Source organism: Phoca vitulina, unplaced genomic scaffold (genome assembly GCF_004348235.1).
Source record: "Phoca vitulina isolate PV1807 unplaced genomic scaffold, GSC_HSeal_1.0 scaffold1, whole genome shotgun sequence".
In the NCBI taxonomy this organism is placed as follows: domain Eukaryota; kingdom Metazoa; phylum Chordata; class Mammalia; order Carnivora; family Phocidae; genus Phoca; species Phoca vitulina.
In genome coordinates, this window is record NW_022589704.1 from 10,137,543 (window position 1) to 10,156,252 (window position 18,710).

Genomic DNA, 18,710 nt, shown 5'->3' on the forward strand with positions numbered 1-18,710 from the left:
CTGCCTTCTGTTCTGCGCCGCTGTATCCCTCAGAACCCGGTATAGGGCTGGAGCATAATAGCTGCTCAGTTAACTGGACCTGGAAGCATGAATGCAAAGTCTGTGGCGCAGCACAGCGCCTGGCAGGTCACAAGGGAAGCCCCCGAGCTCCAGGCTCGGCCCTCCCCAGCCAGCCTGACCCCTCTCCCGGACCCCATCCGGCCCGGGGCTCCCGCGGGGAGTGGGGGGTGGCCAGGGCCGCCGGAGGCGAGATCTGGGGCCCCGGGGTACTGGCTCTCGGGGGGAGGGAGGGCACCGGCCCCGGGCATGCTCAGAGCGCGCAGGTCCGGGCGGCGGCGGCGGCGGGGGAGGAGGAGGGAGCGGTCGCCGCCGCCGCCGCCGCCGTGCGCTCGCGGGCCCGGGCGGAGCTGCGCAGTCCTCTCGCAGCTGCGCCAGGACAGCCGGCGCGCGGCCGTGCCCACAAGTTGCCGGCAGCCGAGCGCGGCGCCGCCTCCTCTGCTCGCGGCCCCCAGCGCCCACCCCGCGGCGGCGGCCGGCTCCCGGACGCACCTCCCGCGGACACCGACCCCAGATGTAAAGCGGGACCGCAGCCCCTCGCCCCCCTGGCGCGATCCAGAGTCTCGCCAGCGTCTCCTCTGCCAAACCCCGGGCTGGAAGATGTGGCAGCCGGCTACCGAGCGCCTGCAGGTAAGGGGCACCCGCACGGCCGGGGGGCCAGCCTGGAGGAGGAGGTGCCCCGGCCGGAGGAGCGGAGGGGGGGCGCCTCTGCCCACCTGGCGGGGATTTGCCCAGAGCGGTCGTGTGAGACGCCTGGGTAAGCACAGGATGCTGTCAGCTCACCCCAGCGCCGGGCACCCGACGGGGGCGAGGGGGTGATAAATTGACAAATGCACCGCTTCGGGCGTTACAACTTTTGGCTTCGGGTGTTTGTGTGCGTGTTGATAGATTTAAGGTTGCACTTTCTGACCAGCAGTTTTAGATTGCATTCCACTGACACAATTTACTGGTCTGGGGTTAGGGTTTTTGCATCCAGATTTTTTTTTTCTTCTTTTTTGTCTCCCGGAAAGACGGAGCAAATGATGTGTGAAAGCATCCATTTGCCAGTATAATTTGGAAATATCAAACTTGTTTTGGCTTGGCCACGATATGCATTTTATTATTTTATTTCATTTCATTTCATTTCATTTTTTCCCTATTTGTTGGTGCTCTCCTTTCATCTTCCCTGAACTTCAGCTCCCCCATATATTTTGGAAATCAGAAGTTAAGTTCAGCCAGGAATACTTACGCTCTGGGTCATCCCATCAAAAGTTTTTCAGTGCTGTCTACTGAAATGACAGACTGCCTTTAATTTGGATTCTGAAGTTGGGGTGTTGGGAAGGGGGTCAAAATGAAAAAGAGGGATGTTTACGGAAAGGAGTTCCTCCAGTGATGCTTTGGGACCCTAGAATTGCCCAGACTGCAAGGTTTGATGACTGCCTTTTGCTCACAAATATTCTCAAGAGAGAGGGCAGCTACTCTGCCAGATAAAATCCACTGAATCTTGCAGTGAAACTTTTGGCAGACTCAGAGCCACATTGTTTCGTAGTAAACTTTGAAGAAGTGTTTAAGTGGTAAAATAGAGCACCATTGGAGGCTGAGTGGGTCTGAAGTCTTCGAACAGTGGAGGCCAGGAGCCCTGGCTGGCTTGGGATTTTTCTCAATGAAAATTCAGAGCTCCAAATGCAGAATGCAGACTGTCCCTTAGATGTTGGGAGAGGCTGACCTTTGCCTGAGAGTTCTCATATTGAGGGTTAACCTGCAGAGGGCATTGCATTTAGCAGAAACAGATGCCCCCCCACCCCCACCCCATCCCTTTCTAAGCCTCCCTGGGGCCTGTGGATTTGTGGGGAGTGGGTTCATATTAACAGAACCTGAGACACTAGGCCAGTCCCCCAGGGTCTCAAACAGACTAAACAAGAAAAGGGACTTTTAGCCTTGGGAACAAGGTGGTGGGTGACCAACCTCTAACCTACTCATCCTACTAAGGGAGTATCACATTGAGCTCTGAATGATTGACCAGAGGTAAGTGAATGTATTTTGGCAGTAACACCAGTTACCACTTGTGCATTTGAATCCCCCCTTCGGTTCAGGGCATGGCTTCTATTCTAAAGGAAGGGGTGACTGAATGGGGTGGAAGGTCCCCCCATCCAAGTGAGGAGGGTAGGTCTTAGAAGTCCTTGGAGAGATGAGGCCAGAGTTCCTGGAAGTGGCTTTTCTGGCCTGGGGCTCTGTGCCTCTGCAAAGTTTGTGGATTTTGTCTCTTGAAGTTATTTCTACCGGCCTGTTTCATTTAAGGACTCCTGTGTGCTCCGGAGCACGTGACCCTTGGCAGGCAAGAGCTCTGGCTTACGTTCCGCATGGCAATCGTTCCTTTACTAGAAATGTCCTCCTGGCTCTTCTGTGAAATGTACACATGTGCGTTTGGCTCGAGTCTGGTTTATTACAGTTTGCGCTTGCAATGCATTTATTTCATTTTGAAGTGTCATGTTGAAAGAGCCGGGGTTTGGGCTTTTGAAAGCTCAGGTAAACATGTCTTATCACTGACGAAGATCAAATCCCTGTTGGAAGGTTCTTCCCAACACCAGGCTCACCTTCATGCTTCCCCAATTTAAATTAGTCAACAAACCCGGTTCTCTTTTAAAGGTCCGGTTCAAGCCTTGTGATTATAGAAGAGAGCCAAATGGAGAAAAAAAAGATCTTCATAGTCGTGGCTTCTTTCCAAATAGCAGCTCGACTCTTTTTTCAAAACACACAATTTGTATGCTTTTACTTTTTGTTTCTGAGCGAGGGAGTTGTTGAGGGTGAGGTGGTGAGTGAGCTGCGTGTAATAATATTTTATTTACATTCCTTGTGGTTATGTTTGTCACGGTCTCTGTTTGCTGTCTGGGATTTTTTCTTCTCCTTGTTGCCCTCAAGGCACCACCATATAGGAACGTTGGTTTCCGATTCCTTAGTGAATGGGATACTTTATCTTGCCCCGATTCTGTGGCCAAGGAGATGGTGATGGAAATTGTGTTCAGTGGGGAGATAAATGATAAGTCCCACTCGTGAATGAAGTTACAGCCCCACCCTTCCTACACAAATCCTAACCTTCTCCTACAACCTCATTAATTTTTTTTTTCTTCATTAATTTTTAATGCAAGACTTCAATTTAGATGAGCTGGAGTGCAGAAAATCCTTCAAGGAAGCATTCCCAGAGCTTCCTAATAGGACTAAGGGCTCAGGAACCAATTTATTGTACAAATACCTAGAAACAGAAGAGGCGAGGGAAGAATAGAATGACATCTTTTCTTAATTGATTTTATGAGCTAGATGACGCCTCTTCAAAGGCTCTGTGGCCCTGGGAGCGTGGCAGAATCTTGCTCAGGCCAGACAGTCACTCTCTAGCTAATTTGGGGCTGGCAACCAGCCTTTTTTGCTCAGGAAAGGACATCTTTGATCGGGTTTGATTATCACTATCAATAGTCACTTCTTTGCCAAACAAAATGATGCTGATGTTTCCCGATTTGAGGTGTAGCTGCTTGACCCAAATCCAGCATGGGCAGAGCGACCTGTTGCCCCAAGCAGGGCTGAGCTGGATCATTTCTCATTCAGTCACACACCCCGCGGCAAGTTCATCTGCTCCCCTGAATGTTAAAACTTCTGTTGCATCCCACTCGAGCCCTGGCTGGGAGCTTCTGCCATTAAAAATATAATAGGATCAAAAGGGATGTGAAGATTTAAATTTCCACCCCAACTTTTAAAAATGAATAAATATGAGTTCTTCCCTCTTCACCTTCTATATTACACAGTGGACTTTTTTTTCTTGGAGGGACTCGGGAGAGTTATAAATTTTTAAAGAAGCAGATTTGAAACAGGTTCTTCTCAGAGAAGTAAAGGGGACTTTTCAGTAGAAAAAGGCTATGTATTGGTTTTTTAACATAGAGATGAGATTACTTCTGGCCTCGATATTTTAAAATTCGCCTGAGTTTCCTAATTGTCTTAAATCTCAGGCAGAGGAGAATCCGTTAGAAACGACAGACTCATCCATACAAGAGTGAGGAGACGTTAGCCGTAGAAACGTGTATTTTCCCAGAGCATATGTCTTCAGTGAGCTTCCAGATACATTTTTCTGCAGGCCAGGAAAGGAGGAGAGCAAAAGAAAAATGAATGGAGGCAGAGTTTGAGACAAAGGAGGCCAACAGATCCTTGCCTGAGGTGTAGTTCTTACAAGGATGGAGTGGAACATGATAGTAGGAAGGTGTATGAGAAGCAGGTTCTAGCAAATTCTAATTGTGGAGTCAGTATGTAACTGTTTTCTCATGAGGCTTCTTTTTTTTTTTTTTTTAAGATTTATTTATTTGAGGGAGAGGGAGGCAGAGAGAGAGAGAGAGAATTAACAGGAGAGGCAGAGGGAGAGAATCTCAAGCAGACTCTGTGCTGAGCACAGAGCCCAATGCGGGGCTCGAACTCACAACCCTCAGATCATGACATGAACCCAAACCAAGAGTCAGAGATGTAACCGACTGCGCCACCTAGGTGCCCCTTATGAGACATTCTTTAAAGGTTCCAATTTAATCATTTGCCTGTCTTCCCTGAGATTGAAATTTTTCCGTGGCAGATCCAGAAAATGCAGAACTTCTATCCATAAAGCTGGCTTTTGGCTTCTCAGCCTGGATCATTCTCTTGCCCTCACCACTTTCCTTTTTATTCTCATTTTGTTCAGTGGCCGAACATCAGCACCTTCAAAATGCGGTGCAATGAGGGAGGGTAGGGAGAAGACCAGATCCTGCTTTCTTTGGTTTCTGGTGAAACTTTGGGCTGGCAAAAAGGTCCAAGTAAATAAAACTTAAGTTTTACTGGAGATAAAACTTTGGAGATTTTAGGTAAGAGTACTTTGTCCCCCAGGATTACCTTGTCCTTTCTCTGCCTAGCCTTAGCTGGTAGATTTCACCTTCACTTGGCCTGGGGATTGTTCTAGACTTATTTCTCTATTATTATGCCCTTTTCACTTTTCCCCTGAGACGTGACTGAAGAACCCTTTAGAATGTCAGCTAGAGACCATTAGACCAGACCCACAGGGCAGAGAGAAGACTTTGGCAGATACGACACTTTCCCAGGCTGACCAAATTGACAAAAGGAACACAGATTAAGGAAGGTAATGACAGCAGTCTGTTTCTATGGAGCACATACTGTGTGTGTGGCACTGTGCTAAGGAGTTTTATTTGAATTATCTAGTTCATTTATCTGCCATAGCCACTTTTATCACCATTTTATAGTGAAAAACAAAACAAAACAAAACCAAACCCCTGAAAGCCAAAGACGTGAAATGATTTGGTCAGGGTTGGACAGCTAGAAATGAGCGGAGCTGGAATCAGAACCAGGCGGTCTGGCTTCAGAACTTACTTCTTAACCACTTCTCTAGTGCAAAAGGATAAGACGATGCTATCCACATGCTGGGGCTCTTGTTACTAAGAGCTAGAATTATAGCAGTGGTGGTCCCAGTGGCCCAGAGGCGGCTTTCGTCTTCCTTGTGGCAGTGGTATGGTTGCTTGTGCCAACAAGGGCTACCCTCTTTGGGTGGCTCACACCTCTGGGGGAAGTAAGCTGCTATGTCATACTTTAGCTGAAATTCCCGATTGCCATCATTGGATCTTTCTCTGAGTTTGTCAGCGAAATCTCCACCAAGTGACTTGCAAAATGTCAGCCTTGGAAATGCCTCTGCCCCCTGGTTACCCATTGCCTAAATTGGGCTGTTTAATGTTGACTCTACTGGGTTATCTTGGGGTGTTAGGCAACTTTTGCATTTTGTTTGATGTTCCAGATTGGCTCTCTCCTCCCCCCCCTCTCCCCCCCCCCCCCCAGTGACTCCCATGCTACTGTGTAAATTAATCCTGTAAATTGGGTCCTGGAAGAGTCAGTCCCGGACAGACTGGGGAATCAGGCTCCGTTCCACAGGGCTGTTCGACTCCACAAAGAGCGAATAGTGGCAATGCAGGGAGTCGTTAGTGGTCAGCAAATAAAAGTAGTCCAGAAACGCTCAGTAACACTGCCGTGTGCTTCACTCAGCCCTCCCCTCCCCCGGAGCCCACATCTCAACGGAGGCTTTGTTTAAGTACAGCACGAAGAAATAGTTGAGGTCGTTGTCCAAAGACGTCCTTGGAGTCTAGTGGAATTAGTTCCTATCATTTTATGTTAACTTAAAAAGGAGTTTTGATCCCAGTTTAGCTGCCAACCAGTGATACAACGTCAGGGTATTCCCCAGGTCCAAAGCCTCAGGCCAAGAACTGGAAGAGGACAGTGTCAGGAATCAGACACAGACTGGCTTTGTGCCTTTGGCCTGTTTCAGTGCTTCCAAAGTCTCAGGGGAGCTCTCTCCCCTAATGCTGGTGCCACTTGGGGTCCTCATCTTGCTGAGTCTTCTCTCCCATGCCTGATGGCCCGGAGCTCCTTCCTCTTCTCTCAGTGGCTGCCACTGAGGTCTTGCTTTGATAAGGGAGGTTCCAGTAGGGAACCCCTCCCCCCCAAATATATGCTGAAGTCCTAACCCCGCTACCTGGGAATGTTGCCTTGTTTGAAAATAGGATATAATCGAGTTGAGTCACTCTGGATTAGGGGAGCCCTAAATCCAGTGACAGGTGTCCTTCTAAGGAGAGATTTGAAGGCACAGAGGAGGTGCAGGAAGGAAAGCCTTGGGAAGACTGAGGCAGAGAATGGAGTTAGGCTTCCACAAGCCAAGGAATGCCAGGGGTTGCTGGCATCCACCAGAAGCTAGAAGAAAGAATCAAGGGAGGGTTCTTCCTTAGAGCCTCTGTAGGGAGCATGGCCCTGCCGGCATCTTGATTTGGGACTTCCAGCCTCCAGAACTATGAGAGAATGCATTTCTATTGTTTTAAGCAGCACCGTCTGTGGTAATTGGTTACAGCAGCCCTAGTAAACTTAATGCACTCATGAAACCATATTGCTTTTGACCGCGTTCTCTGTATTTCTGGAAGCCTAGGTATGCCTGACTTTCATAAACTGGGACAAAATGAACGTGTCTCTCTAGTGTGCTCTTTTTATACCGAGTGTGTGAATTTATTTACAGTGGATTCAGAAAAAATGAAAACAGACATTATAAAACAACTAAATTACTGCTTCTTTCTCCCTCAGCTGCTTCTGGTCCACATCCCGGGAACGGCGGCAAACGGGTTTTGTGTTGCTAAAGGGAGCGCCTCCGGAAAATACAGTAAATGTGCTTCAAGAGGCAGTTAACTTTGGTCATTAAAATTATGGGATGTGAAAGATAGTTTGCTTTAAGGTGGATCTCGGCGATACTTTCCCAGAAAGGCGGAGGCCAAGGGAAGGTTAGGGTTTTATCCTCAAAACAGTCCAGGTTGTCAGAGTCTCTGCAGGGTCTCTGGGTAACAGGCCCGCTGGTAACTGACTCTCCCCAGCAGGGACAAGGGGGGGTTCACATTAGATTCTATTCAGGGCAGCCCCAGATGATGGTCTGGATGATTATTTGCATCTGGTTGGATACTCTGGGTTGTTTTCGTTTTTCACTTGGTAACGGTGTAAATTATCTTAACGAAGAACCTCTTTCTACTGCGGAACTCACTTTGAAGACCCAAAGCAAATGTCGCGAGGAGTCACCCTTGCTTTCCTGGGCCGGGCTGGTGTTCTCCACGCAGTGGCCTCGGTGGCTCAGATGGCAAGGGGCGCAAAGGAGCCTGAGTCCGCGCAGGGCTGCCCTGGGGTCGGCGGGTCGTCGGGTGAAGAGCCTCTCCGGGTTTTAAATGCCATTTCTCCTTTCATTCTCTTCCTCGGGGAGGAGTGAATGCGGCCCGCAGGCCCGGGCAGGGAGAGCAGAGGTGTCGGGAGGAAGAGGCGCCTGCTTTGATGCCCAGGTGTGGGCGACGTCCCGGGCCCCAGCCACCCGTGGTGGGGGTCGTGGAGCCCGCGTTTCCTTTCGGAGTGTGCTGGGGGGCGGGGGGATTGTCCCCGGGGCCGTGGGGCCCTGCTGCTGGTGGGTGGCTGGTTTGTGTCGGGCCTAAGTTCTCCGTAGCTTAGTGCGTTCGCTCCCCAGCGCTGCCATGACAAAGCCCCGCAGGCTGGGTGTCCTCGGCAACAGCAGATCCGGAGGCCCCAAGTCTGAAATCAAGCCGACGGGCAGGGTTGGTTTCTTCGGAGGCTGTGAGGGAGGGTCTGTTCCGTGCCTCCCTTCTCGCTTCTGGTGGGTTTCTGGAAATCTTAGCTGTCCCCTGGCTTGTGGCCGCCTTGCCGGTCTGCACGCGGCGTTCTCCCTGGGTGTGTCTTTTTAGAAGGACACCAGGGGCCCACCCTACTCCGGTCCCATCCCACCTTGGCTAATGACATCGGCGATGAGCCTGTTTCTAAGAAGGGTCACATCCTGAGGTATTGGGGTTTAGGACTTCAGCATATGAATTTTTGGAGAGACACAATTCAGTCCGTAACACTTACTTTAGAATTTTCTTTTGAGTACTTGAACCAAGCACCCAAAAAAAAAACCCAACAAAACAATGGGAATTTTTTTTTTTTCCAAATGGTTGTATGGATGTCAAATGGAATAGCTTATCTGCTTCATGTCATGGCTACTATTTTATACCTAATTTGATTGAAAAATTACAAAATAATAGCTGCCTAGGATAACAAGGTAACAGATCAGCATCTGGGAAGTATGTTAATAAGCTTGTCCCTTTCTCTCTTCCCCATTCTACTCATGAAGGAAACTCATATGATCTGTCTGGTCGTGACAGATCGTCCACAACTTTGTCCAGGTTTGTGCAAACATATACAAATATATAGAGGCAAATTTAGGTCTGTCTCATGTATTTCAATAATATAATCATACTATATATGTATTACTATGCATTTGTTTTTTCACTTTATAAAGTGATTCCTAGATATCTCTTCTGGTCAGTACAGTGGCTGCCCCTTCTCCATGATTCTGTTTTCCATGGTTTCAATTACTTGCAGTCAACTACAGTCCAGAAACACATGATCCTTCTTCTGACAGATCATTAGAAGGTCAGTAGTAGTCAAAGGTTACGTGACAATGCCTACATCCTTCACCTTATTACAAGAAGAAAGATGAGTACAGTGTAATAAGATATTTTGAGGGACAGACAGAGACCACAGTCACTGAACTTCTATGACAGTATATTGTTATAATTGTTCTATTTTATTATCAGTTATTGTTAATCTCTTACTGTGCCTAACTAAATTAAAATTTATCACAGTTATGTATGAATAGGAAAAAACAGCGTATGTAGGGTGTGCTGCTATTTGTGTTTTCAGACATCCGCTGGGGGTCTTGGATCATATTCCCCATGGATAAGGGGGGGGCTACTCTAATGTAGCTCCAACTCATTCCTTTTAGTATCTGCATAGAATTTGCGGTAGAGTTGGACCACAATTTATTCAGTCCTTCCTCTATCAAGGCGTATCTGGGGCATGTCTGTGTTCTTTTGTTGTTCTCCTGCCTGTAGATAATACTGTTATAACTCCCTAGGCAGGTCCTTATGTACTTGCACTTGTATTTCTTTAGACAGGAATTGCTACATCTAGGGGTATGCATGTTTTATGTTTTAGCAGCTGTTAATGAAGGCCTCTGTGAGAATTCCGCTTTTTGATCAGAAGTGTGTACAATTCTAGCAGAGGTGCAAAGAACGTAGTTTGCTGGAGAAAGGATAGTCTTTTCAACAAACGATGCTGGAACAATGGGATATCCCCAAGCAAAATAGCCAGCTCCAAACTTTAATCCTTACTTCATACATCTGGCATACAAAAACAAAATTCATCACAGGCCTAAATGCAAAACCTTAAAACCATGGAACTTCCAGACAAAGAGAGTAGAAAATCTTTGTAACTTTTTATACATCAGCATAAACATTCCTAACATCAAGGCAATGACCATGTCTATTACACCCCGAAGTTTCTTTGGATCAGGCCAAGATTTCTCAGAACAATAACAAAAACATGATCGATAAAATTTGATTAAATGGGGCTTTATCAAAATGAAAACCTTCTGCTCCTTAAGCAATTTTGACAAGAGAATGAATAGGTAAGACACAGACTGGGAGAAAATACTTGCAAATCATATATCTGTAAGAAAGGACTTGTATCCGGGATATCGAAAGGACTCTCAAAGCTCAATAGTAAGAAGATAAACAACCCAATTAAAAAAAAAAATAAACAAACAATTTGAGTGAAGAAGTTATATGGACAAGAAATAAGCACACAAGGCTATTGAACATCATTAATCATGGAGAAAATGCAAATTAAAACCACAGTGAGATATCACCACATAACTCTAGAAGAGCTGAAATTAAAGAAATTTCAACCACACCATGCGCTGGTGAGGATGTGGATGAACTAGAACTCTTACTGCTGGTGGGACATAAGGTGATAGAAGGCAGATCAGTGGATCTGAGGATCGGATGCGAGGAAAGAATTTGAAAAGGGCTTGAGTAAATGTTTGGGGGTGATGGATGTGTTCAACATCTTGATTATGGTGATGGCTTCATGGGCTCATATATATGTCAAAACTTTGGAAATTAGGTAGCGTATTATGTGTCAGCTATACTTCTATAAAACTGTTTTAAAAAGGGTAATTGAAGGAGTCATTGTATGCCAGGCACAATGTTAGGTGCTGGGGGAACTAAGTAATAACGTGGTTCCTGCCCTCACTTCTGTGAATTCTCTGTAGCTTTCGCGTTCTTTTAACTGGAAACTAAAATTCTAACCTAGCATATAAATAACAAACTCTTTTTTTCTTAGAGTTCCATTCACTCCTTTTAAAGCATTTCTTTATTTAGTCCTTGAAATGACATGTTTCATCAGTGTCAGTTTGCCTGAAGGTCCTAAGGGAAACTAGTAGTTGAGCAAAAGAAGAAATCCCACCCAAAGTGTGGACGGTTCAAGTTGGTGCTTCGTTGTTCCTTCTCTCATTTAGGATGGCCCCTTTCTTGTTCTTGCTCCTGGTGGTTTGTTTCTCACCTCTTTCCAATCTGCCCTGATGGCTTAGTCCTCTGAGGCGTTTTTGGCCCTTTTCCCAGCCCCTGGCTCTCACCCCAGTGGCCAGTAGACTCAGGAGATTGTGCTGTTGAATGGGTGAATTTCCAGGGTTGTGGCCCCGTGGCTGGCTGGACCACCTTCTTGATATTCTTCCTCCTGCAATAGAAAACAGAATACATCATGCAAAACCACGACTGGGTCTTGATTCCAGTTTCTGAATATGATATGCCTAGCAGATGTAGGGTCTGGATTTCTTATGAAATAATTGTTTTTCTCATGAGTATGGCAACTCAAAACTTTAGCTAGCACATAGTGACTTTACCAATGGCCATTGAACCTTAGTAGAATGCTATTGAGAAGCATTCATGAAAACGTTAATCTAGTTTAAAAACTTTTTTTTTCTCCTCGAGGAAAATTTAAGGCACTTGACTCAATCCCTTTTAAAGTAAAGGACAAGGAGTGTAAGAATTTGCTCAGTAAATATCTGAGGAGGGTGCCTGAGTGGCTCAGATGGTTAAGCATCTGCCTTCGGCTCAGGTCATGATCCCAGGGTCCTGGGATCGAGTCCTGCATCGGGCTCCCTGCTCAGTGGGGAGCCTGCTTCTCCCTCTGCCTCTCTCTCTGTCTCTGTCTCTTATGAATAAATAAATAAAATCTTTAACAACAACAACAAAATACCTGAGGAGACCATGTGGCATATCGTCCAACTGAGGTCCTGTTGAGGTGATGGGGACAGTATTAATAATTAACCGACACAGCAGACATAAACCAGAGTCCCCTGGCAAACCAGGCTGTGTGCTCACCCCTAAAAATGGCAGGTAACATGCTGGACTTCTGTTCCTATCTCTGTCACTCTGGGAGTGGAGGAAAGAAATGAAATACATGGAGGTGAGGGACAGCAGATGGGCAGGAAAGCCAGGGAGAGGAGAGATTGGGGGCGGTGGGGGTAAAGAATGCGCACATAAAAAAGAGGACAAAGTGGAAGGGTGAAGGAAGTCACACACGCCCTCAGCACCATCCCTAGCACATATGCGTGCTCCCCAAAATGTAGCTGTCGGTCACATGTTCTATGCGGCTCTTGGCCTATGGAAACATTATTCTTTTCAGCAAGGGCATCCGATGTTCACACCTGCTCAGTGGTGCTGAATGCTTTGGTGGATTTCTGGCTCTTTTGGAAAACTAAGGTTTTTCAGATGAAGACTAGGAAACTTTGAGGGGGAAAAACAAAGAAGATCCAAAGCCAAAGGGTGGCCAGCTTGGGGGAAATGGGAGGATTTGAGAGAATATTTCTTTAGGCTACGAATCTGGCTACCTGTGACCAACATAGGCTGTTGAAGAGGGGAACGATTAGGGTGTTTTTAATCAGGCACCCATGGATATAAATCTTGGCTGCCTCACTTATTAGAAGTTACCTCAGGGCCTCTGATTTGCATTTTTTTCAACTTTAAAATGGGGGTAATAACATTTAGCTCTTGACTACTCACTGAGGTATGGACTACAAAGAGCTTAGCATGGTAACTGACAAATACTGGGAGTCAGTAAATACTAATTCCTTCCCTGCATTTCAGTTCCAAAGGGTGAGCTAGGAATAGCCGTGTAGCATCTTGGGACTAGGTGGAGAATAGAGTTTTGGTGTTTCTCGAAGTGTGTTCCGTGGAGCATGAGTTTAGTGCGCTACTCACATGAGTCTTGCCACAGAGGGTTCAGTCTTTAGTTTTGGGAAGCAGTGGGTGAAATGAAGTGAGTCTGGTTTACTGCAGGACTTCTTGTAGCCTTTGAGATGCCAGTGCCCCGTGAATTTCCACGTGAGGGGAGAAGAGAAGGCAGCCCTTTGTGAAGAAGTGTCCTGCAGTCCCGAGTGCTTTAATACAGAACTTGAATTTCTTTAAGTTGACGAACTGTGGGCCTGAGGCTTGGCTCTAGCTTACAAAAATATTTCCTTTGGCACCTTCAATGTCTATAAAAACTTGACAAATTAGTTTCCAGGATTGAAAAATTAGAGGAGTTTATAAGGAAACCTGGACTTTCTGATTCTCTTAGAAAATGGGAGGTTTAAGCCACAGTGGCTTCTGACATAGTGACCACCAGCCGGCGCTGTTCTGTGTGGACGGGGAAGTGGCCTCCAGCTTGTCCCAGGCCTTCTAGATCAGGTGTCACTAAGTCCCATAAGCTGATGGGCCTGGGACACTTGGATTGGGGACTCTGGTCCAGTTCAGCTCCTTCGTTTGGCTGGTGGGAAAGCTAAATTCAAAGTTCATGTAGTCCTTGGAATCTGGATGAGGTTCTTGGTCTTCTGACTTTTAAAAGCCAAGGCGATAGAAGATTGTGTGACTATGTTTATTTGCTTAGCATCATTCATTGCTTTGCAGGCACAACTCCGGGAGCCCATCTTCAGGTGCCTGGAAGCCAGCTCTTCTCCCCTCCTTCTAGGGAGCTGTGTGTCAGAGTTTGTGTGATTAGAGCAGGGACTCGCCATCGCCCTTTCTCTTCAGGGCACACAGGAGCATGGGAACCACAAGTGGCCTTGTGCTTGCCACGTGCTGATCTTGAGCACAGGGGAAGGCTTCCAGGCACAAGTGGGAGGCTTCTCTGACTTCTCACTAAATCCACAGCACCGTTTCCTGCATAGCCTATGCCAGGCAGGTGGAAATTTCTCATTGTCATAATATTGGCTCATTTGGGGGCATTTTTACTGCCAAACATTGGCACAGATTGCTTCCAAAAGGGGGAAATTTAGAGGATGGAGAGTAGTTTTTAATTTAATGGCTTTCAACATTTTCCTTGCAGATTATCAGCCTATGAAGAAATGCTCAAATGTTATTTCAGGAAACCTAAACTGAAAGACATCTTCAATGGTGGCAATACGTTCAAATTTAAGAATCCCTGATTCCACCAAACAAACAAACAAAAACAACAAAAACCAAACAAACAAAAAACCAAACCAAAAAACCAATACCAAACCACTCGAAAGCATGCTGTAGATGTTTTCTGGTCCTCTTGGGAGTAGATCTGCAGCTTCACTTACCTTCCCAGATATGCTGCTAGTCTCCTTAGCTCTGCCCATTCCTGCAGAATTACGGGATCTGATTATTTTTAGCATTATAAGTATATGGAGTTAACCAGAAAGTGGCTGTAAACCAATGAGTTAGACCTCTCACTCTCAACCAATCTATTTAGTTCCTGAAGGCACGAACACTGTGTACGTCCTGGTTCCTCTGAGTCAGACTGTCGAGGCAGGATGGAGATGGTTTCCTATTGCTCCTCCATTGGACCCCCTTCCAATAAAAGTTTATGACTGTATTAATAACTATTCTGAAAATTATTGCACACTATAATCAGACTCAGAGTTGGGTTATTACTTGTCTGTCTTTCCTTCTTATCTGATCTAAGTTAATCTAAACTGTTTTCCTACAGCACCCTTTATTTTTATTTATTTCTTTCTTTGAGAGAGAGTGAGAGGAAGAGAGTGCGAGCAGTGGAGGAGCAGAGGGAGAGGGAGAGAGAGAATCTTAAGCAGACTCCACACTGAGGCTCGTCTCAGGGGCTCGATCTCAGGACTCTGAGATCATGACCAGAGCCGAAATCAAGAGGTGGACACCCAACTGACCGAGCCACCCAGGTGCCCATCTCCAGCACCTTTTAAAACCAGAAATTCATCTGAAATAGTTTCTGTTGCACAGAGTTAGCTCTGCTGTAGCAGAAAGGGGAAGAGATAATGCTGGCCTGCAGAACATAAAGCTCTTGGCCAATCTAAAAGCTCAGAAAATACAGTTACGTATTAGATCCTTATATAGTTCTGGAAAGATTGGTTTTTGGTTAGTAAAGAAAGAAATTCAAATGCCTTTGAAGTACTTTTCAGTAAAAGATAGAAATACCACTGACACATTAAAACAAGACTGAAATAAAACCGTTCGAATACCAGTCATATAATGAAGGATTTAGTTGTACCTGAAAACCGAGGAGAGCAAGTATAACTGAGCCTGAAACCTCCAGCTCTGAACTTCCCAGCGGCCTAAGTAAGACGAGAAACGTGATGAATTACTTAGGTCTCATTATCTAATAGAAGACGCTCCATCAACTCATCTGGAGCCCTAAGTGTTTTCCTAAATTGAAGACCCTAGAAGTTACCATATGGTTCTTTATATGGGACATCATAGCACAGACGCTTGGGTGATAATATTAATTGTAGTTTTTGACAAAGATGTCTCTGGAAGTTGAAAAAAATAAACAATGAAGTAGGAATGCTAAGACTGTTATCCAATGTCGCGGTTGAAGTGGACATCTGTGGGTTTTTTCTGCCCAACTTCATTTCCCTTCTTCTGGTAACAGCACCCTGATCTCACCTTTGGGAATTATTTTCCCTCTCCTGTGTGTGGGGGACTCCATGTACTTCAAGGAGGGGGACTGTCAGTGCACCCTCCTCTAGCTCTGGCATCCTGCTGTCTACGTTAATTGGACACTTTCTCCCCAAATTGGGATCCCAAACAGGGTGGTAAAAAGGCTGGAAATCGCCAAAACTGATTATTCTGCCCACCTAGATCTGTAGTGCTTCTGCATAGACCCCAGGAGCTTCTTGATCCCCATCCTTCCTGAGCTTGGTCCTTCCGTATCTCCTTTCAATCTCGTATCACTCTGATGATTAATTTTTTTCTTCTCCAGTGAGCTGGAGTTGGTGTCTACTGCTTGCAACCCCTGCAGACTCTGATTGCAAACTCTGATTGATATACAGGAAGAATTTTCCATGAACCCACTGGTGTTCAGCCTTCAAATTCTGTGTCCTGAAACGTTCTGTGTGGAGCAGAGCTGGTGTGCGGAGAAAAGCGAGACAGCCATGCTTGAGGGTCTCCAAGATACCAACCAGAAGGTCATGGACACACACCTGTCCTTCCTTATGGGTACCCTTTCCTTGTCAAAAGTGTGCTTGCTCCACTGGGATATGAAGAAAGGGTACAGACAGTTCTCTGCCTGGAATTTTTCTTGCACATAGCCCTACTTTAATATGTGCCACTGAACAAAAAGAACCCTCATTATCCTTTAATCCTGGCCCGCAGTTTCCGTGTTCTGGCCCATCGCTGGAGAATGATTTTTGTCCTTGTTGTTTATAAGGGTGTAGCCTGGCTATTGGCATCTGCTATAAATCTTAAGGTTTTTATAACTTGGATATCGCTCTTACCTTTCTGCCAAATCTCTGTACTGAAAAAGCGGCCTATCATTTTAAGTAATGCTGCTTTTACGACGTCAAAAACAAATAAAGTAATTTTGGTCCACATTATAAAATGAATCCCTCTTGTCTCTGAGTCTGGGGTAGAAATGGTGTCAGGGATGCAAACAGCTGTTTTGGCCAAAATACCCAAAAAGATCCAGTCTCAGGCTGAGTCTCAGTTCTCGAGAAACATTTGTAGTTGTTGGTTAAAAATGTGAATAGCTCCATAAGTTCAGTCTAGGACAGTGTGGGCTCTTTAGCCCAGAAAGTTAAATACGTCCAACTTTGGCAGCCCTGACCTTCTGGGTAGAGAATGTAGTTCACTAGTCTTCAAGACCTGCTTTGCCACTTTGATTTAAGACAAGGCGGAAATCTTCAAAACAAAGCTCTCCGAATCCAGGAAAGTCTATCTGGCATCAGTTAGCTTGGGCACCGCCCCCCCCCCCCCCCCCCCCGTCCCCCCTTCCCCACCCCACTCCCTTGTCTTTTCTCTAGGAGCTTGAAGCTTTGTAGAAAATGAATGGCTTTGCAAAAGTGCAAATTTGGGAGAGTGTTGTACAACCAAAGAAAATTCAAATTAGTATGCCCGCTGTGGGAATCCTCTTGGGGAAATTGAAATTATACTTAAATATTCACGTATAGAGTACAGCCAATATCTGTTTTAGGATGTTGACAGACTGAATGATACAGCTCGGTGGTTTTCTGGAAGTAAGGTGGGCTAGAGAAGGAAGAATACAGAGTCTAAAAAAACGTACTAATTGGTGTTTCCTTTTCTCTGTTGTGTTAATGGTAAATAGCCCAGACTCAGTGCTGATCTCTTTACTCCTTGGCCCAGAGAACTGGCGTTTTTCTTCATAATGTAATTTACCGCCCCTGTTGGACAGAGGCTGGCCCGTGAGATGTGTGTGTGCTCTGAACAGGAGGGGACGTGTGTGCTGGCGGGGTCCCTCGGAGCAGGGCAACCATTCAGCAGAAACGTGGAGGGAGTCTTTTGGAAATAAAACCTAATTTGCCAGGGATCTCTACCCGTAAGGTAGACTTGCTCTGCGATGTGGGGCCGTATCTGTGTTTTCTCCCTTCTGCGTGGACTCTCTCCCTTTCTTGCTTTTCTCCTTCTGCTTTTCTCACAACTAATAGGAGTGAAGCTCCTTCCACTCCTGCATTTCTCTGAGCTCTCTTGCTCACTGCTGTATCTTTCAGACATTTTTTATAGCTCTTCCAGGGGGCGATGGCCACCTCTCCTTTCTCCCATCTTCCTTTTCAGCGGCTACAGGCTCTTTGGTGGGTTGGAAGTCACAGCTAAATTGGACAAAAACAAGTTTGACCATTGCTTCAAAGCCACTGTTTTTTGGGGTTTTTTTTTTTTTTTTTTTAATTCTTTCCTTCTCACTTTTCTTTTTGTTTTGGCTTAGGGCTAAGAGCACATGATCTTTGCCTTAGATGGTCATCAAAACTCATTTTTTGGGTTGTAGATGAAGAGGCCAAATGGATTCATTTTGATCCAAGGCCTGGAAGAAATTGATAGACTGTTGATTGCTTGTAAAATGCACTTTAAAAAGTCTTTCTTGGAGCTTAGCAGATGCCTGCTTTCATTATGTTAAGAAACTGATGCTATTTATCTATTTTATTTCAATCATTGGCCCGTCTAAATAGGAAATTTAACTTTGATTTGAAGCTATTAATGCCTGCTGGTAAATAAGAAAATGCGTGATAGAGCAAATTATTTTTCGTCTCTTGCATTTCTTATGGGCATCTCAGACTCGGGAATTTTTATGTAGCATAACAATTTCATAAGTGTTAACATGTTTTTTTAAACTTCATATTATAAATAGGAGCAGAAGCCTGCTTCAGAAATTTAAAACTAGATTAAAGTTGGCCAGAGCAGAAGGCAAAGTCATGGCTCTGTTACAACTCACATCTTGGGGTTTTGGGTAGTCTACTGACAATGCAATAGATTCAAATAAAGTGCTCTTATTATGGATTAATACTGTTTGACCTATGGATCTTGGAACTTGAGAGGGTCATGGAATTTTTTTTAAGACATCTGTGAACCCCGGGGCGCCTGGGTGGCTCAGTCGGTTAAGTGTCTGCCTTAGGCTCAGGTCATGATCTCTGGGTCCTGGGATCGAGCCCCATGTGGGCCTCCCTGCTCAGCGGGGAGTCTGCTTGTCCTTCTCCCTCTGCTCTCCCCACCCCCCGCCCTGCTCTCTTTCTCTCTCTCTCAAATAAATAAAATCTTAAAAAAAAAGACATCTGTGAACCCTATGTGCATTTCCTAGAGACCAAAAATATATACCTTGCAAATATATTAAGTACTTTTCAAACCTCATGTGCTTTATTGAAAGAAATATTTATTTAAAATAATTATTGATTCATAGTGACTTTTGGACTTCATGCATATTTTCAAGTACTGAGTATCAAAGTACTATATGTGGGTCAACATCATTGTGGGCTTAAAAGGGACTGTGGT

The 18,710-nt window shown here is 45.6% G+C and overlaps 1 protein-coding gene across 1 annotated transcript in view; it reads left to right on the forward strand.

The window, feature by feature from the left end:
- Window positions 1-441: 441 nt before the first annotated feature.
- PID1 (phosphotyrosine interaction domain containing 1) overlaps window positions 442-18,710 on the forward strand; it is a 219,837-nt gene continuing 201,568 nt past the window's right edge. The window contains exon 1 of the mRNA XM_032400568.1: window positions 442-687. Within this exon, the coding sequence (XP_032256459.1) occupies window positions 658-687 (30 nt within the window). The 5' untranslated portion in view covers window positions 442-657. The remainder of the gene's footprint in view (window positions 688-18,710) is intronic.